General features: G+C 37.7%; 2 protein-coding genes across 3 annotated transcripts in view; both read right to left on the bottom strand.

The window, feature by feature from the left end:
- Positions 1 to 26,647, bottom strand: part of LOC132104492 (septin-7-like) — a 393,004-nt gene that overhangs the window by 244,438 nt on the left and 121,919 nt on the right. The gene's annotated exons all lie outside the window — the stretch shown is intronic.
- LOC132104478 (RNA polymerase II subunit A C-terminal domain phosphatase-like) overlaps positions 1 to 26,647 on the bottom strand; it is a 114,078-nt gene that overhangs the window by 53,368 nt on the left and 34,063 nt on the right. For both annotated transcript variants that reach the window (XM_059509968.1, XM_059509967.1), the window contains exon 11: positions 23,042 to 23,198. In XM_059509968.1, coding sequence (XP_059365951.1) covers positions 23,042 to 23,198 — 157 coding nt within the window. The remainder of the gene's footprint in view (positions 1 to 23,041; positions 23,199 to 26,647) is intronic.

Below are 26,647 nucleotides of genomic sequence, written 5' to 3' on the forward strand. Positions count from 1 at the left end.
TCTTGACTGGCCTGGGAACGACTTGGGATACCCCAGGGTGAGCTGGAAAAAGTTCCCAGGAAACAGGACATGTTGGTGGCCCTATTTAGCCTGCTGCTACTGTGACTCAGTCACAGAAAAGTGTTGAGCTGTGGTGTTGTGAAGGAAATCCAGGGTTAATTCTTGTTGAATGCTGGGTCAGTTTTCCCTACCTGTCACAAATTGTAATCATAAATATGCAACAGAACGTGACCATCCAACAACCAGGCTTGGGGAAGCAACTCAACAAAGGCATACTAAAAAGGGCCTTTCGCACCCCGGGAACCTTTTCACAGTACCAGAACTAATTGTGGAACTACCCACTTTTTGCGATTTTAGTACTGGACTACCTTTTTTGAGAACCAAATGAGCTCCTACTCTGTAGCAGGGTCTAACCAGCACAACTGGTACTAACCGTGACGTAAGTAGACACTGATTGGCCAAACGTGTACGAAAACACCCTCACCCGCCATGATATAAAACGCAGTGTAAACATACTGTAAACATTGTGTCAACTTATTTCGCAAGTATGGAGAACACCGACAGATGAACGGACACTGAAGTGCAGGCACTTGTAGCAAATGTAGCACTGCCAGTTGTCGTTGGATGTTCTTAAGTCTTCCTTTCCGTTCTTTCAATCGCTTTACATATATGTAGACATACCATGTCCATTATTGTGAAACCCGTGAGACACAAAAACACAGCTCCAACCACAGCGTCCTCCATCCTCCTGTTGTTAACATTGTTCTTCTTTGTTTCCTTTGATGAATGCCGCGCACAAATTACGGCGATGTCGACCAGCTTATGTAAATTCCTAGTACACACTGTCGGTGCAAAGGCAACCCTTTAAATGATACTGGGAAATAGTTTGCGCAAAATCGTCCTAGTACTTTAAGTACTGTACATTTAGTTCTGGAACTAAAGCGTTGCAAAAGGCCCTAAAGGCTCTGCTTGGATGTAGCCATGACAAAGCAATGTGGTAAAAAGGAAGTAAAAATATGAAATATGTTGAGCTGTTGGGCTGTGACCCACAGTGCTTACTTTGGAGGTTCATACTCAAAGACCAACGTCATATTCAAAGGCGGTGCTCGGATATAGACATGACAAAGAAATATGGCAAAAGTGAAGTAAAAAAATTGCCATTTGCACCATGTTGAGGTGTGTCCTTCAACGCTTGGGCGATTTTTTTGCCTGATTTTGAAGTTGTGGGAATGAGGGTCAACACCTCTAAATCTGAGGCCACGATTCTGAATGTAAAAGGTGGACTGCACACTTTGGGTGAGCTGCTACCCCAGTTACCCCAGGTGGAGGGGTGCAAGAATCTCAGGCTTTTGTTCTTGATTGAGCATGTTTGAACAGTTTGGAGCATGGATAGGTGGATCCGTATGGTGACAACAGTACTGCAACAACAGTACCAAAACCCCATTGTTGGGCACACAAAGACGGGAAAAGAGCAGTGGGATGAGTGATTAGTGTGTGCATATAATGCTAGCAAATAAAATAAAGTTAATTTTTTAACTTGTTAAACTGTCCATATTATGAGCACAAATTAACAAGTAAATTTTCCCATAATGATTTGCACATTGAATTAGTGAGGTGATTAAAAAATGGCTGCTTCAAAATAAACACTACATTCTTTATGTTTCCCCCACAGTTGTGTCTGTGCTTGTGCAATTGCCATGAAAGCATGTCAAATATGACAAAGCATTAGACTAGTTTGTAAGCACATTTTTGTACTGCGTCACCATTAAAATTCTTCTGGTCCAGTTGAGTTTGACTCTGAATAAGGTCTAGATGAGACACACAACTTCAAAATTTCCAAAGCTAAAGATAAAAACGTGCATGACTACCCTTATTTCCATATGCACATATCTTGTGGAAAACAAATTAGAGTAGAAATTTATTTTCCCAGTGCACAAGGACATAAAGGCTTAAAATGAATGTGGTGCACAGTGTCAGATGGGAGGCCATGCAGATTTGCCAGCCAAAGCCTTGTGTCCAAATAGCAGTCAACCCCCACTTATTTGGAAAGGAACTTTCCATAATATGGCAGCTGTCTGGGTGAAAACACAAGGCTGACTGAGAGAGTGTCACAAAGAGTCACAGAAGAGGAAAACGCATTTGGACACATTACATTATTCATAACCTATAAGATATTGCTTGAATTCAGTGATGCTAGTTCCCCAACCACAAATGGTAAAAGTCACCTCAAGGCTGCAGTCGAGCTGTCTTACAGTACAGCCCATCATCGCAGTGAGACTTCAGTGAAATATACAGCACAGATTTTGTAATATCTCAGAAGATACCTCTGACTCCACACAGCAGTTTCCCAGTGTAAAAGATGAATGCCCAAAGCTTAAAAGTCTCAGGAGAGAGAAAATGATGGAGCCACATAGAGATCTATGAAATGTAATATGAGGCCATCATTCATAGCCATCATTTATTTCAACATGACTAAACTAAGATAATGTCTGTCCCCTAAAATTCAAATTCAATGATCAACAAATCAGCATGAAAAAAACAGTACATTCAAATGTTAAAATGATTTGAAACCAGTCATCTGACAACTGACTAGTTGATTAACACTGTCAGTTAATTGTTTATTTTCTCTAAGCTTTTTGGCTTTTATACAGTATTTTAAAAACTGCTTTTATGTTGATATTTGATATTATGGTAGTTTTGAAAATGGTTGGAAAGGAAGGATTTATTGATGTAATCAATCATAAAGATAAGACACAAAATGTGCAAATCGGACGAGGACTGTTTCCTGTGAGAGTAGCCTACAATTCCAGTGTCCGTTTCTATAAAGTGGGGCAGTTTGCAAGGACCGTCTGGCACTTCTGACTCACAGTCTGTAAGTATGTTTTCATATTTAAAGAATTTGCCACTGATGATTCAAGCACGAGTTTGGAACAGTGTAGAGTAGCGCTTGTTGTTTGTCACTTCTCCAATCAGAAATGCAGACATGGTTTTATGTTTACGTGGCACGATACGCAACGCATAAAAAGACAGTTTAAGTCATTATAATCTGTAATAATTATGTCCCTACTGGACGCAACAAATGCCTAATTTGTAATGGGTTTTATTGTTTTGGTCTCGTCGCACCAGGACATGGCATCACAGTATGGTAAGGGGCGTAGCATTTCAGTCACACGCTTGAGGTATTTGTCCAATCACAATGCACTGGATAGCTGGCCAATAGGCATACTCCTCGCTTTTCAAAACGATGAGCTTTGTAAAAATAGACTCGTTTCAGAAAGGCGGGCCATAGAGGAGCAACAATAATGTGCAGTATGTGGAAAATAATGTTTTTTTGTTTGTTTGTTTTTTACCTTAAACCGCATAAACACCAAATACACAAAACAATGTTCTTTTTAGCAACATCATAAGACCCCTTTAAACAAGTGCATGCTTTTTCATGTGCTTCATGCTTGGATTTTAGCATTCAGCATATCCAGACAAACCACAGCATATTTCTGCAATATCGGCAATAGAAAAGAGCAAAGGAGGCTGTCTATTATTTCATCAGAATTTGCTGTGGGAAAGAACTCTCAAAATGAGACAAGGTCGATAAAAAGTACACTGCGCACACTGAGATTACAGACAACCTTGGTACCCATTCAATGGCCTGGATTCGGAAATATATGAGGCGGCACAGGTGAAGTCTGGAAGTGTGAAGAAATAAAGGATGTTACATAAATCTTCTGGGCATAGAGTTTGTTTATCTGGTGCAATTTGCTGGAGAGACCAGACTTAGTGAGCTTGGACTCACAGTCAGGGTTACAAATTCTCTCTTTTGTTTGAACAAAGATCTGGTTTTATGCTGTGAACTGGAGGGTTGGCTGCAATAGGGAAAATGATTGAGCCAAGCCAATAGTATTGGGGCGATCCAAGCCATTCGTGGCAACAGTAGTGAAGCATCAGTAATAAAGGGAAAAAGAGTGCCAACAGCGACTACACTGTTAAGTGTAAGTTCAGAACTTCATGTGAAATATTTTAGGGCTCCTACATCTTACAATAAAAGCTTCACAAAAAATAATATTTGAAGCCACAAGCTCAAGCTGTATCTTATATGAATGCTGTAAGCATCTGTGGGATAAATGGAGAGCTTCAGTACAGCCTACAGAGACAGCGGCCTAAAGACCTCTAGATCTTCAGCAACATCTGAAGCGGCACTATAAACATTCAGAGACTGTCAGGTTTTCAATTTTAGTCACGCTTCTTATTAAAAGCCTAACAGATTTGTTCACAGCATAACTAAATAACAAGAGTGTGTCTAATTCAATAGAACTTAGCATGGTGGATCTTCACATGGAAAGTCTGTATATGCACATTGGTGAATGAATTTTCAGTGTATATATATATATATATATATATATATATATATATATATATATACACAGTATATATAAATTATTTCAGTCTGTTACTTACCAGTAGAGTAGTTACTTGCAGAGTTTTTAAAGTTACATTTGAAAGATCTTTAAGACTCACACAAATAAATCACAGCATAAGCAATGTATTCTTTCACTTGAATAAACATGCTGGAACACACATCGAGCTGCATAACAGGGTAACAGCAAATTTGAAATGCTCAAATGCAATTGGTTCATGTCCTAGGTCAACTGATATTGCATTTTACTGATACAGTAAATAAAATAAGATGAATCAGAGATTATTTGCTAATACTTGCAAAATCTATATACTGAATTTGTTAAATAATGTTCTTGATCTTTCCTTCCTGTAAGAGGTGACCCAGAGAGAAGCCACAAGAGTTCAACTAAATGCCAAATATAGTTTTTGAGTAGCAAATCAGAATAGTAGAAAGATTTCTGAAGGATCATGTGACTGGAGTAATGATGCTAAACATTCAGCTTTGATTGTTCCTAATAAACTGTTTAACTGCACTCGCAAGTGGGATATTTTGTGGGATAATTTAATATATTGTAAATACACTACAAACATAAAAATACTTACATTTATTTTATCCTCACATTCTTTCTTGTAACTCTTCCCTCTCAGTCACACACCCTTAGATTCAATTAGATTCAAAATTTTAATCAATTGACAGCACTGACATATATACAAACATGCAAATCTTAAAAAAATAATTACTTGTTTCATAACAGCATCTCGGAGTGGCTGAAAGGAAGGAAGACATTTGAAGCAAGACTGCAGAACCGATTAACAAAAGCAAACAGTGCCAGAGATCACAGTAGCATTCTCTGAGTACTTTACGGTGTAATGCAATGTGACGTGTGGCCAGCGTTGAAGACCAGAACTGTGAGACAGACTCGACTTATGCAGTGAGACGAAAGAAGAGAAAGACACTGAGCTTAATTTACCAAAATATGCATCAAAGCTTTTGTAAACTAGACTCCTCTTCTACTAAAAAAGGTCACTGGTGACAGAATTTGCAAAGTGACAACTGGGCTGACAAAGTTAACAAAATCTCACTTTAGGTTCATAAATAAGCAGAAAGATTTTTTTCACGACTAATTCATTTCGGAAAACCAGTAGGGGTGTGACAAGACACTTATCCCACGAGACGAGATGAGACACGAGACTGGGTTCACGAGAACGAAAAAAAAAAAAACTCGATTTTTAGACAAAAAAAAAAAAAAAGAAATATTCAAATGATTAAATATATAGGGTAAAAATAAGTATTTTATTCAACTGAAAAACACAAAATGCAAAAAAATAAAATAAAATAAATAAATATATATATATATATATATATATATATATATATATATATATATATATATATATTAGGTGGATTCTGAAATCAACTTGTACTTTATGAAATTAAACATTTATTTTAATTAATTCTATGCAGTAATAAACATCATGTAAAGACTACAGAAGGTTTTGCCACAAACTATGACAATTACACATAAATTATAAATAGTATAAATAAAAATAAACAACAAAAATATTCTTTTAAAATGGAAGTGAAGCAGTCAGTCAAGTTTATCATTTAGTAAACTGATTTCCGCTTTAATAAAAAAGTATATGTAATAAACATGTTTAATGTAGCCATTTAAAAGAATAGAGCAGTGGTTCCCAAACTGGAGGGTACAGAAAAGCTGTGAGATAGTTAGGGTCCTATGAAATCCATTTTATTTTATCCTAAAATCAGTTTTTTTTTTTTTTCAAAAAACAATCATTTGTTTTAATCGTTCAATATTGCTTTTTTTCAGTTGTATTTTTTCAACTCCTTTTTACATTTATTCATTTAGCAGACCCTTTTATCCAAAGCGACTTACAAATGAAGACAGTGCAAGCAATCAAAAACAACAAAAAGAGCAATGATATATAAGTGCTATAACAAGTCTCAGTTAGCTTAAAACAGTACACATAACAAGGGCTTTTAAATAATAAAATAAATAAAAAGAAAACAGATAGAATAGAAAAAGAATAGAGCAATCGTACTCTGTTACGAACGTAACCTCGATTCCCTGAGATACGGAACGAGTACTGCGTATGGGGAAAAGCTCTTTTTTTCCTCGATACTGAAGCCTTTTTTCAATAACGTAGTGCAACTGCACTGCAATTGGTTTAATCTGTCAACTTTTTTAAAGCAATGACAGCGCTGAGTAGCTGCGCTAGCCTGTGGGAATGCAGCGCGCCAAAGCCCGCCAAAATGGGCGGGGCGAATGACTATATAAGCAGGCAAATCGGCAGAGGAAATCAGGTCATACGACTGAAGCAACGACACTGACGCCGCAGCCTCCTGGCACGGGATATAACGCAGTACTCGTTCTGTATCTCATGGAACTGAGGTTATGTTCGCAACAGAGTACATTCCCTTTCGATACTTCACTCATACTGTGTATGGGGAACGAATTCAACCATGCCGTGCCACGGTAAGGAACATCAAGACTTATCTTGGACACCTTGGGGTCCAGGGGACAAGTGAGAGGGCCGGAGCCATTGAACCCTTTACGCTACACACTGCTAAGAGGGAGCTAGCTCCCTGGTGGTGGCATGATGATGGAGTCTGATAGAGGCCGTCATTCTCATACCGAAAGGACCCGAGCATGCCAGGTCAGGATGTCCAGGTTATAGAATCTGACAAAAGTGGACGGAGAGGACCAGCCGGCCACCTCACAGATGTCCTTGATAGAGACACCACTAGACCAGGCCCAAGAAGAGGCCTTCCCTCTAGTGGAGTGGGCTCTTACTCCTATGGGGCACTCAAGCCGATAGCAATAGCGTCAACTATCCAATGTGAGAGGTGCTGCTTTGAGACCAAGACCCCTTGGTGCCGCCACCAAAGCAGACAAAAAGCTGGTCCGATTGCCGGAACGGCTTTAACCGCTCAATGTATATCCTAAAAGCCATCACTGGGCAGAGTAATTCTAGCTCTCGCTCGCCTGACAAAGGAAGCAGTGCAGAGAGGGAAATGACCTGTGCTCTGAATGGGGTCGAGAGCACTTTACAGACGTAGCCATGCCTGGGTTTTAAAATGACCTTCGAGTCATTGGGCCCAAACTCAAGGCATGCAGGGCTCACCGAGAGGCCTGCAGATCGCCAACATGCTTGACCGATGCTAGAGCGGTTTTGAGCATTAGGGGCTGAAGGTAAGCTGACCGCAGCACCTCAAAGGGAGGTCCCTTGAGTGCTCCGAGGACTGTGTGAAGGTCCCAAGTGAGAACAGTGAGAGGACGCTGGGGGTTCAACTGCCTAGAACCTCTCAGGAAACGCATAATGCGGCTGTTTCGACCCACTGATTGGCCAGGGATAGGAGCATGAAATGCTGCGATGGCTGCTACGTACAACTTGAATTGTTTGTTTCTGCCAGCATCTCAAGGCAGTTGATATGGAGATGGCTCTCCTCATGTGCCCTCGCACAAAGCGCTCCAACCCAGGTTGGACGGATCTGTTGAGAGCACCGTCCTTCTGGAAACCACCTGTAGGGGTACTCCACGACTGAACCATACAGGCTTCATCCAAGGTTCCAGGGCTGCCAGACAGGCCTGGTTGACCCTGATGCGAAAGCTGCAATGCCGCCAAGCATGAGGTGGGACCAGGAGTTTCAGCCAGTATTGCAGGGGCCGCATTCGTAGGAGGACAAGCTGTAAAACTGGGAAGGCGGAAGCCTTCAGCCCTAGCATCCTCTGAAAGAGGAGGCTGTCTGCAAGAGCGCCGGCGGTGCAGGCGAAGGGTTTAATATTTAACTTTTTAATAGTTAAATAAAATTTTATCAATTAAAAACCATGTCTAATTAAATCAAAATCATGAAACTTATACATTTTCACATCTATTAAAAGGTTAACAAAAATTACAAGTTTAGGGCCCTATGAATTTTTTTAAATCTTTTCTCACTATATTATTTATATTTTTTATTGTTACCCAATTCTGTGTTTTAGCATGTCTAATTATTTTGATGTATAAACAACTTAATTTATTAATTAAAAAAATTCTTAAAGTAGCCTTATGAATTTTCTTCCTTCAGAAATTCTGTGGTTTTAAATTGTTATGATTATCACAATGAAGGCATAAAACATGAATTTCATTTATCATTTAAATACTGTAAATTTAAGAAAACTATTTTTTGGCAAACCATGGGGATTTACTATTAAAATTAAAACGTAAAGAATGTTGTGTGGCTAATCCTTAAATTATGTTTGTTTCATTTTTGTAGTAGTAGATGTAGTAGCCAGCTGTGTACATTCTCCTGAAAAATAGTACCAGACTTTTATTTTGACGGGTTGGCGCAAATACCTTTACAGTTCTGTGTAAGTGATATGACGCTAGTTTTACTCAAATCAAACAGTAAAATGCTCATGAAGTGACTCTCAGATCAGTTTTGGAGATGTTTTTCATGTGTTCAAGTCCTCATTTAGTGAGACAGCAGACGCTGAAATCACTGTGCACTTCTGTGTGTAGAAAATGAAACTGCGCATCTCGTGCAACACCCCTAGAAACCAGTGTAAAAAATTAACACCAAATAAATCAAGTAAAAGTAAAGTAAAAAACTTTGGAGAGTAAATCTGCAGTTGCTTAGATGCATTAAAAATATGCTGCACATTTTACAGTATATGATGCTACAAGTGATACAGTTTCCTACAACAGTTACCTACTACAAGTGATACAGTGTCTTTATAAAGAAATAAATTGTCAGTGAAAAACACTTAATAAAAGCAATACAGTTTCATGACTGGTAAGAAAAACTGATGGCGCATAAAATTCCACCTACAGTACCACTGGAACCTGATCAGATTGGACTTGTAATAGAAGTCCTTTGCAGTGCTTGCATTGTGGAAATTAATTTTGTCTTCAAAGATGTTAAATGGATAGTTCTCCCAAAAGAAGTCTGTCATCAATTCTATCATCAAGTCAAGAAAGCATGTTTTAAGTTTCTGTTTACCATGTTTGATGTGCTCTATACATGTATGCTGTTTCTGTGTGAATAAAAGGCTAAATTAAATCAGTTCAGGTGATCATGTCTTCTCAGAAGACTTGGATTAAATGGCTGGATTCATATAGACTAATATTTGTCTTTATGAACTTTTTAAAGCTTTAAATGGAGAGACAGAAATCACTCAGGTTTCTTTAAAATAATCTTCATTTGGGTATCAAAGATGAATGAAAGTCTTAAAGTCTTATGAGGTCAGAATGTCATTTTTGGGGTAAACTATTAGCTATTGGGACAAACTACTCTGAAGAAAATGAATGTTGTTTTGGAGACATCTTGCTAAATAGGACAATAGAGCCACTTGTGGGTGTACAGACAGTCTTTGAAAGGGCTTTGACAGAAAAGCTATTAGCTGAAATCAAATTTCAGAATCACTGAACACAAACAGACCTCGATTATCAAATCACTGCAAGCTGGACCACTGTGATTGAAGCAAATAAAATAAGGAAAGAAGCCTAGTCTTCAAATAACCACAAATTACATAGGACATAGCTCTGGGAAGAGTTTTTTTCTGAGAAGAAAAGGCATAGGCTAGTATGAAAGCATTTCACAGCTGGTGTCATTTCTAATGTACTGATATCTGCATCACATGTTTTCTGAGATGACGGGCTGATGAAGAATTATCAGTCACACATTTCACTCTCTGTTACAGCTGATGATCTCAGAATCAATGCCTCCATGTGTGTTAAAACATTTGGTGTCACTCTAGATGACAAATTAGTCTTAGACATCAGACACTCGCAGGCCAACCCACAGTGTGTGGGTCAGTCACTGTTTGTCTGATACATAACAAATTTGCAAACACTTTTCAAAATCAAAAGGTCTTATTTGATTGGCTGGCTTTCTGCAACATATCCATCAAACCCACAACACTACAAGGGCTAAGTCAAACTTTGCCTAACTTTATTAAAGGGACATCGGATACTCATTTTCCACAAGTTGGAATGATTCTTCAGGGTCTTCATGAAATGTCTGCTACATACTTTGGTTAAAATTCCTCAACAGTCGTGTAAAACAACACCCTTTTTACCTAGCCAAAAACAGTTCTGTTCACAGCAAGCCTTTTCAGTGCATGTTTCTTTAAATGATAATGAGCTACTGCTCATCCCGCCCCTCTCTTCAGTTTTTTTGTGTATTCGGGGACGTTAACATCAAAAACAAAACTAATCCACAGCGTCCTCAGTGGCTCTGATGTCGGGAGAAAATGTGTTCACTTCTACATCCAACTACAAAACTCCTGCATTGCTTATGAGACATTGCAGTCACTACAGCTGTTCGAGCGCGGAGAAAATAGCGGACAACACACAACTGGCTGAGATATGCTAATATAGGACAGTCCGTCAGCAGTCGTGGGTGGGGCCTCTACTCTGCTTTTGAATGTTGTTTCCATCAAGTCATCTTTGGCAGTAAACTGATCAAACTCAGGTTTTTTTCCCCAACACCCTGAAACGTTTCCTGGTACATCACATTTTAAACTTATGAATAAGCCTGCTAGCTGTGTCTCTAGGAACTTTCAGTGTCTTTTTGTAGCCATTGACTGTCCAATTTAATAAAATAAGTTGTTCTCTATAGCTTTTGTGAGAGACTACATATAATGTATAATAATATGATGTTTACTTCAATTTACCAGTAATAACCAGGACATAACCAGGAAATACCAATAATAACTATGACAAAATAAAAAATATTTATGCAAAATAGCGGACTCTAATTTTGAAATGTCCCAAAACTATTCACTATTGCCGGCTGCTCATTTGAACATATGTGGGGGATAAAATATGCACTCTTACAACCCTCTATAACATATTATAATATCGTCACCATAAAATAATTAGTCATAATTCATCAACAATAGATCACAAGGAATATTTACATAAACCGAATTCACTAACTGCAGACTGTTTTGAAACCACAAGGCCTATAGAATGTGCAACAGCACCACATTTTGCCTGTGAAATGTGCAGCACTTGTATTTATTTCATGAAATCCTAGTCTTTTGAAGTTCAGTAATCACATTAGGATGAATTGCGATTCCTGGTTTTCCATCAGCAAATTTAAAGGGATAGTTCACCCAAATAGCAAAATTTTGTCATTAATAACTTACCCTCATGTAGTTCCAAACCAGTAAGACCAGTAATTAAGTGGATTAATGCGTATTAGAGACGCGAACCGTATAAAACGATTCAGTTCGATTTGGTGAACTGGTTTAAAAAGATCAGGTTACATCGAATGATTTGTTCGCGAACCTGATATCACAAACTGCTTTGTTTTGAACTCTCTCTCACAACAGACGCGGAAGAGAAGACAATGCTGAATAAAGTCGTAGTTTTTGCTATTTTTGGACCAAAATGTATTTTCGATGCTTCAAAAAATTCTAACTGACCCTCTGATGTCACATGGACTACTTTGATGATGTTTTTCTTACCTTTCTGGACATGGACAGTAGACCGTACACACTGCTTCAATGGAGGGACGGAGAGCTCTCGGACTAAATATAAAATATCTTAAACTGTGTTCTGAAGATAAATGGAGGTCTTACGGGTTTGGAACAACACGAGGGTAAGTTATTAATGACATAATTTTGCTATTTGGGTGAACTAACCCTTTAAGACCTCTTAAAATGATAATTAAGATGTTTGTTATAGCATTTAAGATATTTAAGTGTTATGACCTTAAATTAGATCCATTTGAAGACTTAAGGACCTGCGAGGACTTTCGCACTCATGCTCCTAAATACATTTTACAGCTGGCAAACATCAATTTATAGCTGAAAATGCAAGTGAAACACTAGCACTGTCGAGCATTGCATATAGCAGTGCTTTTTTACCACCCAAACTTTTGAACATTTGTCTATAAATGCATTAAACATTAGGCTCCTCTTATACAAATCTGAAAGCATGTGACACAGATCCATCGAATCAAATATAAACCACTTTCAGTCAATCATAAAAACAATAACTAAAACTCTTGAGACGAGTATAAATCTGTAAGTCTATTTTTTGCACTGGTATTGAATCATACAGTTATCATCAGCTATAATTATGCAGAGCTGCCCTATATGGCCCTGTAATGTAATACATCCTACAGCTGCACAAACGGGGCCTATTCTTGATAACTTAAGTGCTGCGACTGGAGTGGATGGGTTTATGGAGTCATTTATATAAAACCAGGCTTAATTATACGAAAATGAATATATTTGGAGGAATTCATGCACATCGATACAAGGCTTTATTACCCAGCATTTGTTATTCCAGGTTTGAGATACTTCATTTGCATTTTCAAACATCTGAAAGTGACAAAAAATAAATAAAAATAGTGCAGATCTGCTGGCATAATCCAGAAAAACGGATTGTGTTAGGTTTTTGTTGCTGAGAGGGCAAATGCTACTAGCAATCTTTCATTTGAAGTGAAGTGAATTTATGCCCCCCAGCTTTAACTTTCAGCACTTGTGGAGAACTATTTTCTGGGAGAAGAGGCAGAGTTGGAGGGGAGACAAATGGCAGCAGACAAAGAGAAGACAGTGCTCTACTTTCTCAACTTGTTAGCACTTAACGTGGTGCTAACTGCAGTGAGGCGCATCCCAATGAGAGCTGAGGTGTGAAATGTGCAATGAAGCTGATAAGGTGGTGCTAGAACTGCAATCAAACACACATTTTCAGATAACAAATATACCGGCTCACTCCTGCTTTCAGAGTAAGGCATGACTTGCATCACAGAGACGATACAACGTGACTTATGGTGTTTTTCCACTGCATGGTACGACATCCTACAGTTCTGAAAGTGAAAAGTGAAGTGACATTCAGCCAAGTATGGTGACCCATACTCAGAATTTGTGCTCTGCATTTAACCCATCCGAAATGTACACACACAGAGCAGTGAACACACACACACACACTGTGAGCACACACCCGGAGCAGTGGGCAGCCATTTATGCTGCGGCGCCCGGGGAGCAGTTGGGGGTTCGATGCCTTGCTCAAGGGCACCTAAGTCGTGGTATTGAAGGTGGAGAGAGAACTGTACATGCACTCCCCCCACCCACAATTCCTGCCGGCCCGGGACTCGAACTCACAACCTTTCGATTGGGAGTCCGACTCTCTAACCATTAGGCCACGACTTCCCCCTGTACAGTTCACATTTGGGGGGTTTTCCACTGGGTACTGTACCTGGTGTAGGGTATCAGACCCGAACCAGACAAATTAAAGATTCGATCGGGAGCATGGTTGAAACTTGAGCAGCCAAATTCCACAGAAAGGCTTAAGACAACAGGATGTTATAAATCAATTCCTAGCACCACAAGTCAGAAGCAAGTCCACTAACTAGCAGCTTGAACAGCTTGAACAGCTTTCAACATTAGTCCAAAAGAACAATTCCAATTCAGAGAGCAGATTGTCAAATTTTGGGCAAGTAATAAAGATTGATGTTCAAAGTGATGCACAGCATGACCATCACATGTAAATCATAAGCTATTTGGATTGACAAAAACATTGGGAAACCCCCTTTTTGATGACAACAAAGTGACCCCATTTACACAGGCAATGCAAGTAACTTACCTCCAGACTCTGAGCTGCATATAATATAAAATCTAATATAGTTTTAACCTCATTGAGGAACTTAATGCGAGGGTTAATTAAGTGAGTGATGATTGTTCATGTCTATGCAATTTCACGAATTGCTGTAAACTTGGGATTTAAAACGTTTATTCTCTTAAACTCAATCTTTCATAACTTTCTATCTTCCTGCAACTTGTGTAAATGTGTGAGTGCGGGTGCTTATGTGTTAGATTAGTTTATATGTCTTAGATTTATGTCTTATTCATATTGAAAAGAGAAGTATCTTGTGTTTTGTGCTTACAAGTTAATGTTTTAAACTGCCGATCTTGTTACTGTGCTAATTGATAGTGTTTTCACTATACTTTGATATTAATATCTATTGCAGAGTTGATGTTATACAGCTCGTTCAATTAATCACTGGCCGTCTCAGTGATCAGCCGTAAAACAGTTATTCTGCCAAATTCCCTTTAAAATCTTAAATGATTCCCTTTGAGCTAAAAATTTACCTGTTTCCCTTACACTGGTACCTGGTACTTTTTTTAGTACCACCTCAGTTCAGGTTCCAAGTGAACCATACCGTTACCAAAACATGACATGGAAAGCATGAGGGGTGGTGTTAGCGCAGTGGATAAGACACATGCCTTTGGTGTAAGAGACCCGGGTTCGAATCCACTGTGAGACACCAATGTGTCCCTGAGCAAGACACTTAACCCCCTAGTTGCTCCAGAGGCATGCGACCTCTGACATATATAGCAATTGTAAGTCGCTTTTGATAAAAGCGTCAGCTAAATGAATAAATGTAAACTCTACTGATCACGGATTGGTCGGAGAGAATCGTCACTGAACTTGCGACGCAGACACAACAGAACCGCTAGATTTAAATCTGCACAGCCAGCAAAGTCTTGAATGCAACTGTTTTAAACGAGCGCACCTTTTTTTAACAACCAAACAATTGCTGTTTCGTAGCCTGTTGTGGAAGTACAGACATTCCCCTCGTTGATAGCAGAGGAGCTGATCCAGCGAGAGCTTGATGGGGCGACACGGAATTAAAAAGTTTTCCCACAAGTCACGACAGTAGAGATGGCGCAAAAATAACAACAAGTGAATGATCCCGCCCATTATAAAGCGGTATTGAACTGCAGTGGAAATGCAAACCAAGCCGAGTACCATGCAGTGGAAAAGGGCCATAAGTTTACAAACACACATCTAAGCGTAGTATTAAACTCAAAGCCACAAAGGTCTGTCAGACAACCAATCCTAATCCACCATGCTATAAAAGAGAAAGACAACATGAACTCGATTTTTACATTTTCTAAAGATAATGTGAGATGTGCCTGATTCAGCATGTCAGCACCAGAAAGATGGTGTTGGTTTTCATTCTAGAGCCAGTGACTGGCCAGTGCAATATGGGATTCAATCGCAAACTAGTTTAACTTGAAAACAAAATGATGACAATGCACAGCTGTGGCTGAATGCTGGTATTCAATATTTTTTTTCCTGGTCTCTTTGTAGACCATTTTTCCTAAAGTAAAAATCTAATCAGCAAAATCCTTTTTTAACATGTGTGATGGCTTGGGTAAACTAAACACTAATTTGAAACAGCAATATCTATCGGATCTCATCATGAAGCGGCGGAAACCATGAACACATTTCTAAAGCACCCAAACTGCCAATCCTCTGGTCACAGCTAACAACTCAACTGATACAATCAGACAAGTAGTTGTGGAATGTTGCGTACCACTCTGAAAACATCAACAGATTAAATAACATATTGGCTTGGACATATCTCTTCCCCTCACGTCACGAGAGCATTAAGCCAAAGAAATTTCAAACCATTTCAAACTTTAGGACAATAAATCTTTGAACGCCGAACATTCAGCCTCATCAGTTAGCCAAACATTTGAACGGTTGAGTTGTTGTATTCTAGCGAGGCCATGTTCCCATCAGACACTGCAAGCTGCTAGACAAGACAGTAAGGCATCTGGATGAGAAAGATCACGTAGGCCACGTGCACGTTATGATCTCATGGTGATAAAATACTTCTTGGCAAACCACATTGTGATTTTGGGACTGAAATCACCTCCTAAACATAATATGGATGTAACAATTAACATAATTAATCTGGCTGGACTCTATACTTGAGTGGAAGTCACCACTGTTTATTTGCACACCTACCGGAGACAAGTCATGATAATAAGGGAGCATAAAAGAGGAGGATAATGATGCCACTACAAATCCCTTCACACCTTCTCTAAGAGATTTTGGGAGTAACAATTAACATTCACTTTCATTCAGGTCTACATATTCTTTGTATTTAAAGAGCCTGTAACTACTGTGCGTGACAGAAATCTATTTGTGCTATGAATGAAAGGAGAACATTAGTGCTACCGGTGTCCACAGCAGCCATTCAACAGCTTAATCCCTACTTCCTTCGAGCAGTCATGCAAAAAGAACATATGAACAGCTCCCTCAAATATGTGACTTTTTAAATAGTAATTTTCGTTTAATCACCCTCAGCTTTCTAATATATTAAAAGCCTGCTACAGCTCTCTCCACACACTAAATATAGAAACTATTCTATTTCCATTCAGCGGGGTTTGTTGAACAAAGGACTAAGCCCCTCAATATCCCAATTCGCAAAGTCCCAGAATAATAACGCTGTGGTTTCCTGCACCTCAGCGGAGATGTCATATTTGGTGAGAGAAGTAGTCTATTCAACAAAACCCCTCTTAGGCTGCTAGAACAATGGGGCACAAACTGAACGGTAGCAAATGGTACCCATAAGTGAAGGGAGAGAAAATAAGCTTAGGAACGGGTTTTACATCTGCAGCCTCATGTGAATGACATTTTATAGGATATCCATGTCAGGATATTTTACTGAAAGGGATTCATGTCCTAAATAAAGTCCTTTAATAGAAGGTTGCTATAAAGCTGGAGCTTGTTAAAGCTAGATGTTCACAGTCATTTCAATATTAGATGTCATGTCGGTCACCATGGATGCTTCTAGTAAATCACACGTCATCATAAAGCATGACCTTTTAAATAAACAACTTGCTTTATTTTCATGCAAATCCACTGTGCACGATTGCAAGATATATTATACACCATGGACCTTTTTTACATTTCTGGGTTTCATGGCAGCAGAAGTAGTCATAGTTGGATAAACTTCTATAGTTGTGAATGGGAGACCATAAATCTAATGTAGTACTATTGCGAAATATTCTTCCATTTAAAATAACTTTCTTTTTTCTGTTTGAATATAATTTAAAATTACAATTTATTCCTGAGATCAAAACTGTATCTTCAGCATCATTACTCCAGTCTTCAGTGTCACATGATTCATCAGAAATCCTTATAGCATGCTGAGTGAAAGTTTAATTTTCTTTTACAAAAGAAACTAACATTATCTTGGGATGCTGTGGGGCTCTCGAGTCAACCCTTTTTTATGCCTGACATATTGGCTTTGGCATGAAGCACGGCAGACTGCATGTACCCCTCAGAGCCGCTGAGAGGTGTTTATACTCTGTGGCACGGTTCTCTGAATTGACAAGCAGCAGTGTGGAGGAAAATATCAGCTGAACCAGCAAGATGCAGATCTGAAAAATAGTAGTTTGCCAAACTTTACCCTACCGCGGGTACAATAATACTTCTTCAAATGCAGTTTACTGATCACATACAGGTGTCCCTATAGCTAATTTAGCAAAACATAACTGCTAAGGTGATGGATTCAACTCCCAGCACAAAATGTGTACTAGGAATTTTAATTAATTGCTAATGTTAATACTAATGCATATGGAGGACTCCCAGTAGGATAAGCATATCATGCTTTTAATTCAAATGTAAAATAATGCATGGCCAATAAAAAAGAATTAATGTTTTAAACAAAAGTTTCTTCTGCTCATCAAGGCTGCATTTATTTGATCACAGATACAGTAATATTTTGAAATATTATTACAATTTAAAATAAGTGCTTTATATTTGAATATATTTAAAAACGTAATTTATTCCTGTGATGGTGAAGCTGATTTTTTAAATGACTTTTTTAGGATTCTTGAATAAAAAGTGTAAAACTTCAAACATTTGAAATAAATACTTTTACATTGCTACAAAAAGTTTTGTCACTTTTTGTCAATTAATTCAATGGACTTTTAACAGTAGGGTACATCAATTCTTCTTAACATATTTCACTAAACACATTACACATTAATTTGAATTGAACACTGTTATGTTAAAGGTAAGCTTAGTTTTATCCGTGTGTGAGCATGAAGGTGAACAGAAACAAATGAAGCTATCTCACCTGGCAGGTGCAACATGGCTGTATTGAACACGTTCAGCAGTGACAGGATTTCTGACATGGACTGCTGAGACAGGCCGAAAAATGAGAAAGAAGTCAAAAGAAGCTCTGAAGCAGTGTTTCTAGGTCAGTGATTTTAAGAGGAAGCCACGAGGCACATCTTTCTCTTTCACACTTCAGAGAAAAACCAGAAGACGGCAAGAAAAAAAAAAGAAAAAGAAAAACTTGTTCCACATAAAGTCTGACACAGCACTTTGAGCTATGAAAGTGTAGCTGACAACAATAAAATCTGGGATTAAAGAAATAATTCACGCAGGGTTTATAATTTTATGCACACCTTTTTAAACACACACCCATGACCAATTTTAAAGATTAGATGAAATCATTAATAAACCAAAGCCAGCCAGCGTGAAGATGACCTTAAATGAAGAGCAAGGTCAGAAGAGGAAGGCTGTGCGGAGATGTGCTCATAAATAAGCAATGCAATATATATCACACAGCAATAACACTGATCCAGCTAGCCGACAGGAAGATGACGCCCTGTTCCCCCATTATTGTCCTTTATATATGTGAAAAATCTGCTCTTCGTGACTCCCAAGTTCACCCAAAAATGACATTTCGGTAATCAGTTACTCACCCTCAAGTTGTTCCAAACCTGTATGAATTTCTTTCTTCTGTTGAACAGAAAAGATGATATTTTGAAGAATGTTGGTAACCAAACTGTTGATGCAAGCCATTCTTTTTCCATACTACGGCTACCATCAACTGCTTGATTATCAACATACTAAAATACCTTCTTTATGTTCCTCCAAAGAAAGTCAGTCACACAGGTTTGGAACAACTTGAGTGTGAGCAAATGATAATAGAAATTTAATTTTTAGGTGAACTATTTTTCAAGATCAAAGATTTTTCATTCATCCCAAACCACAAAGACACGCACAAAAAATGTTGAAATAAGGACAATGAAATATGGAACGTGAGATATGACGTATGAATGAAGCTGTCTGAAATGTTTATCATGGAGTAATGCTTTACGATTTCGTTAACTCGTTTTTAATAAAACACTAGTTTATTGTAAGTTTCTTTTGAACTTCCTGTTTGGCAAATGCACCTTTATTAGACAGAAACTTAATTTTCAGCAATTCAATTTGCGCTTTGCCATGATCACAGTAATTCACTTCTTACATGTCCTCTTCAAACAGACTCAGCATTAATATTCAGCGGCTCCGGATCGCAGAGGGTGATTAGCATTGGCTCTCCATCAGGGAATGTCTTCAGGATATTTGTTCAGGATTTTTAATTAGCTTTTATGAATCTTAAAAGTGTTGTGTGGGGGGAAGAATGTAACCGTGGCTTGGTCATGAATTAAACATGTAACACCACCGTAAACAATTCAGTACATGAACTATCAGCACAAACATCAAGCAGGACAACAGCACAGCAATGAAACAACAGAATCAACATTAACAGGGAAAGAAAATAGGTCCACCTAAATCTGACTAAATGTGCAGGGCTCCAGACAAAAAACAAAAACACTTAGGGAGCCATTGGCTCCTGTAAGTAACAATAATAGACACCAAATTCGTTTAAGTGCCACAGAATAAATGTCAAATTTTTTTTATATATTTATATATATATATATATATATATACACACACACACATACATATATATATATATATACATATACATATATATATATATATATATATATACACACACACACATATTGTTTATAGCTAGCTGTAACTGTGGCGAAATGACAAAGAACGTTATGTTATAAATTGGGAGCACGATGAAAATGTCTTACGACGATCAAATATGATCAGAAAACCAACTTGCCTCTTAATTCTGTACAGTGTATATGCAAAAGGTAAGGTAAAGGTAAGATTTGGTAGGTGTACATTAAGTCTAATCAATGAATAATGTAGGTAAACGTCAAGTGTAATAATAATGAATGATTGATGAAATGACAACTGTGAAAGCTTTGAAATGTATTTTAGGTTTGCCATGTTCTGTACAGGGCTGAGGGCCTGTAAGCTGCTCATCTGGGCTCCATCACAGCAAGTTACATGTGCCACACAATGAGCAATCCTGTGCCAAGACTGTAGCTAGACTACAAACATTTTATTTTAAGAGTATGCTTCCTCGTGTCAGATGAGTTTCAGGCAGGCGACCTGCTGCTTTCCACAAGATACTTGCAGCTTTGTAAATAAGCAGGAATAATTAGGAAAATATCGGCCGATATTTGTCATTTTTTAATATATCGGCATCGGCCGATATCCATGTTTAGTAGCGCCGATTTAAAGTCAGGCACGTCGGCGGGCAGCCCCGTCTGCTGCTGCGTATGTGAAGGACCCCAAGCCAAAACTTTTGGAAGATTCAACAACAGTCCTGGGAGATAAAGGTAGTCAGAGAATTTAATTCTGTAAATGGGGTGGAGAAGTTGACAGCTCTTACAAACACTGTAGCGTGATTGAGTGCTCCGTTAATCCGACCCCGCTCACAGACAGCACCGCGCTCTGAGAGACAGCTGTCCTGGAGCTGCCCAGAACGGTGAATCACATTTGTTCGGAAGCATGGTTTGATGCAGACAATAGCCAGGTTTCCATCCAACTCATTTGTATTTAGAGATGTCAACATTCGATAATTTCCATGATCAATCGTCGTTTAAATTAACGATCAATTAATAACCTTAATGCTGCAAAATGCGTCTGCAGCGGTATTATTATTGTGTGCAAAAGCAACTTGGAAAAAAAGCTTTCTCACCCGAATTAAAGGGGTTTTAGTATGAATAAAATGCTAGTAGCAGGACTGTAAAATGAAGAGAGCGCACCATACGTTTTAGATCATGTTACTTTGTTGACTGTTTCCCGTCAAGGAGACCGCTGAATGCGCCTCTTTAAATGGTTTCGTGGTGCTCGTTGTTGTATTTTAAAACGCAATTGCAATGTTTTCAAATGACACTATAGTAGTGGTGCAACGGATCATCATTGATCCGTGATCCGTTTGGATCAATATCTTCGGTTCGGCACACATGTGACCCGCGGATTGATTTATGAAAAAAAAAGAAAAAAGTTGCACATGGCGAGCGGAGGAACGGAGGAGCTTGAACGCCCCACGCATTTTGGCTTCCCTGTCAGATATAATGATGAAGGAAAGAGGTTAGAGTGAAAAGATTGTGCCCGATCTTTATGAACAGGAGAAAATAAAGTTGTGGATGAACTATCCTGAGCATCCTCTGTTGCGCTCACGACAGAAGGGTGGAGAGCTCTGTGACGATAACTGCTCACCATCACAGCAGACTGGGAGATGAGAAGTCCGGCTATTATGTTAAAAATAAGATATTATGCCATGTGCACTAAGTTGATTTTATATATTTTAATTTAATGTTAATAAAAAAAGACGAAACATATGTTTATTTGTCTTGGCCTTTTTTTTCTTTTTTTTTGCTGATCCGATGCATATGGGGACGAGCGAGCGCGGGTTTGACTAGATGTATTTGGAGGTTATTGCTCACGTCTCGTTTTGCACATATCCAATTGTATGTTCCATATTCGCTATGTATCTGAACGTTTTTTTTATGTAAACTAGACGGAAAAAATCATCCTCTTCACATGAGCAAAAACTTGCATAACAGCAGAGTGGACTGGTATACTACGGTCTTTTTAAACTGACCAGTGTAACCTTTTAAATGTTTGGTTGACTGTACTTTATTTTAATAATGAACAGACTGCGATGTAAGTTTGAAATTAGAATGCACTTTAAATGTTCTGTGTCATTTATACCAAACACAAATGTTGCTGGTTGCTAGTGTGTTTGCAGCACTACTGTTATTTATTTTTTATATATTTAATTTTTTATATTTTTCAGTTTAATTGATTTTTATTTCTAAAATGTTATTTATTTAAATGTATATTTAAGTTTACTTTTATGTTCCAGCAAACTTGAAAAATTCTACTTGATAAATGCTCTAAAACTTTTATGTAAATGATTGACATATCTATATATATATATATATATATATAATATTACCTGTTTTATATATTTAATACTTGGTCAGTTTATTGATTTGTTTGGTTAACTTTGGATACATTTTTTATTTTAATACCGTGCAGTGCACAAAATGAAGATTCGAGAGATGGTTCAAGTCAGTGTTCAGTAAATGATGATAAGTTTAGAAATGTTGTGCATCCACTTATTATTAGTGTTTCATTTTAGCATGCAAATGAAGGGGAAAACTTCAAGATATCGGTCCTAAAAATCGGCAGCACATATCGGCCATCGGCTGACCCTGACCTCTAAACATCGGCATCGGCTATAGAAAAACCAATATCGGTCGATCTCTAGGTACGTTACCTCAGGTCCCTCAGTCGGAAGTAAGATGACAAAACGAGCGCAATGGCGGCACAGTTGTTGTCATGGAAAATAAGGTGAATAGCAGTAAAGAGAAAGATATGATGGGTTCACGTGCTGCTTGAACTGAGGCACTAAAGCCATCGCTCATGCCACATTAAAGAGCTCCAAAACTCTATTGTTTGAATTTCGTTATGAATTTGGCAGAACTTTTTAAGCTGACACTTTGTTTATTAAAAGATAACAGATCACGAAGCTTATTGAGATTTGGAACTCTTTCTGTTGAAGTCAGGGTTAGGTTGAAGTATTTATAACTACAACTAGCATATAAAAACATTTGAAATCCATGCAATGTCCTCATTTAGCTGAGAAAATGTGCTGTATGCGTTTGTGTTTAACCTCTTTGTCCATGCTGTCCAGGTCTTCTTTGCAGAGTGTGTAGAGCGGCATGGTTTCAGACATGCTGGGCTGGCGTTCCCTGCGGGATGGTCCTGGCTGCTCATCGTCAGGACTCGATCCTGCAGCCTCATCAGTCCGCTGAGACCCCTGAGCTGACCTGAACAAACACAGAAACAATCAATCGCTCAACGCACACACTCCAGGACAAGCAACTGCTGTAATCAGTCAAAACTGGCTGAGTTTGCTCTGACAGAGCACCAAAGCAGGACAGCGGCTCTCCCGGTCTCAGCAACACCCGAATAAGCAATCAAGAGCAAATCAAGAAATAAAGCCCACACACACACACACTCACAGAGCACAAGCCTGTCCACAGCAGACAGCTAAGATTCAATCACATCTCCACTTCTGGCAGAGGAGCCACAACATGATAATTATGATAATTCTGCACAGGGAGATATATGGTCAGCACAGACAGCTTCTGAACCGATTACCCTCACTACACTTGCCCCTGCAGTCTGAACAAAGCTTAAAACAAGCATCTTTAATCAATGAGTTCTAAAAAATATTAATATTAAATTAATATTAATTTATAATAATAGCATAGATCACTATTTTTTCAAAAAACATTTTATCTGCTCTATGATTTCTCATTAATGAGTTTTGAATGTTACCGCTTTATTACTAAATTTCTGCCCCATTCTATATAAAACATTTAAATTTAAAATGTCTAAAACTAAAAAAAAAAAATTAACACTGATGAAGGAAAAAATAATATTAATACATTTTATTTCAATACACATTTTATGATATTTATAAAATACAAATAACCTGAGAATTACCAGTATTAACTGCACTGAAATCAATGCATTTAATTAAATTCCTTTGAATTTATCATTCATGCTCACAAATTCATGAAAACTACAAATTGATTTTCTACAAAAAAATAAATATCACACGTTTTTAAACACAATATGAATATATTAGTCACAAAAAGTGTGTTTTTTTTATATTTTGATTTTTTTATATATAAACAACTTATTCACAGATGTGAAAATAAAATCTGCATAACACAAAGTGTAAATATACCCAGGTCAAAAAAAATCTACACTTTTTTTAAATCTACACAAATATACAGAACTCAGGCCATCCTTAAAAATATTCTTGTTTGCCGTAACCCGACCGACCCTGTCAATTTAGCACAGACTCAATTTTTTATTTTTTTTTTTGCTTTTAGTCCGACCGACTTGCCGATTGTAAATTTGCGTTAAGAACGACCAATTATTTTTTTACTCTTCAAAAAACTAATACAAACGCAATAAAATACTATTGATTATATTTAAGTATTGTAAATATATAAATTGCCTTGGCCTACAAATTAAGGCTATCTTCTAAATAAAAAACAAAACCCTTGACGTCATCTGTGTTTACACGGATGTCACACTGTGGCCTGTGCGTTCGCTTCGTCTCATACTCTCATTCACTGTCAGAGTCAACGGTTCGCGCTTGGCAGACTAAATGTTCGCGGTCATTGTTCAAAGTCACACGGGTTCGGGCACCATAATACATCTAAAAAAATTCATTAAAACAGCTCGACACCGCTTTAACTTGGCACAAAGTTCTGGAAAAACTGTGCCCAGATCTTTTCCCATCGCTTCTCCTCTCTAGTCTAAAACCGTGACCGTGTCGACTGTCACTTTATGTTCGAAAATCTATTGCACGAATCAACCAACACAAGTTTTGAAAACGAAAATAAGAAAATGATTTTAATCATAATGATTTTTTTTTTGAACAGGCGTCACACAGCAACTACAGCTTCGGACAAACACGCATAACAGCAAATAATACTTCTGCACAATGTTTCTCTTTTTACAACAGAAATGTGAATTCAGCCGGTATTCAGTCTCATACAGTTTCGGGCTTGAATCGCCTAGGGCTGTCAAAATAGCTGAAAAAACTAAATTAGAATTTTTTACTTAAATATGATCGAAATTCGAATTTTAAATGCATAATTTCAGTTAGGGTGACGAAAAGCTTTTTGCTTCTCTTCTGAGGCTCAAGATAGCGCATCGAGCAAAATATTACTGCAAAAAAACATAATATTTAAAATAATGTTTATGAACCAATTATTATTAATTAAGTTGCTTAAAGAACTATAAACAAAATAGCATCATGTATGCATGCATTGTTAAATAAATAAAAAGGGCGGAAAACCAGTCACACAGGGGTCAGTGTATATTTTGGTAATTTGATTTTCTATTTAAAAATAAATAAAGATAAATGAGAAACGGTTTGATTTTCGTTTTGTTTAAGAAACGCAAAACGAAAATGTAGCTGGATTTTTCGTATTTTTGTTTGTGATCAAAAAATGAGATTATGCTTTAATATTTGTTTGAATGTGTGGGCGGCGCTGAAACGCCCCTTTCATCCTTCTGTACTGCACCGACAAGCGGCAACCGCAGCTCAGTTCATTTTCAGGAGAGAAGCGGCAGACAGCAGAGTTTATTAATCCTGCGGATTCTTTGCTAGTGGTGCTTGCAAGATAAAATTATAATAATAATTAATTAATTAAATGAATAATAAAATAAAAATAATATTATATTTTCCAGCTGCTGCATGTTATTGACAAAGCAGACTTGACAACTTTATTCATAAAACGCCATTTGAATTTTACTTTAGCCTGTGATCTACAACGACATGGAATAAAATATAGGCCTACTACTAATTTTTTGCCTACTTATTTTATTCTAGGCCATTCATAAAAAAAATAAAATGGGAAAAACCCAACCCCACATTTATAATAAAATTTATATTAAAATAAGTTAAGTTTTCCCCATAATTATTCTACTTTGAATGTTTTAATTATAGGCTATAGGCTACTTAGAATTATGAACTGAATTCACGAATTCTGTAGATGACCGTATGAATATAGTGATGGTGTGACATCATTACAGATAATGAGTTCAGACGGGAAACACTGCACCTCTCGTTGGTTTCATTTGAATTACATAGGCCTAAATATAAAATTATTATTATTATTTTTCTATTTAAATTGATTATTTTAAAAGTAGACATGTCCAGCTAGATATGATTCATCTGATGCATGAGCCTGGTTCATTTCTGACGTTTCAGAAAGAAGTTAATGTAGACCGAGATGGCAGAAAGCACATCCTGTTGAGTTTTGTAAGGTTTTCGTGTTATTTAGGGTGTTTTACGACCCAAACTGACGGAGCTGAAGCTCTTTCCCCTGTTATCGGGATGGAAGGTGTGGATCGGGATCCGCCGATCGGAGAAGTGCAGCAGACACTCTACAAGATAAAGCTTCAGTTGCTGTTGTTTGTAATAGCAAATGAAAACATGTTAGGCTACCTGTGAGGTTTTTCTTAAATAGGTATAGAATAAAATTAGTAGGCTATAAATCTGCATATTTCATGCCATAGGCCTACAGTAAAATTCAAATGTCATTGAATAAATTAGTTTGTTTGTTCAAAGATAGATAAATAAATAAATAAATAAATAAATATATATATTTACCACTAGCAAAGAATCCGCAGGATTAATAAACTCTGCTGTCTGCCGCTTCTCTCCTGAAAATGAACTGAGCTGCGG

This window comes from Carassius carassius, chromosome 25, assembly GCF_963082965.1.
Source record: "Carassius carassius chromosome 25, fCarCar2.1, whole genome shotgun sequence".
NCBI classification, from domain to species: domain Eukaryota; kingdom Metazoa; phylum Chordata; class Actinopteri; order Cypriniformes; family Cyprinidae; genus Carassius; species Carassius carassius.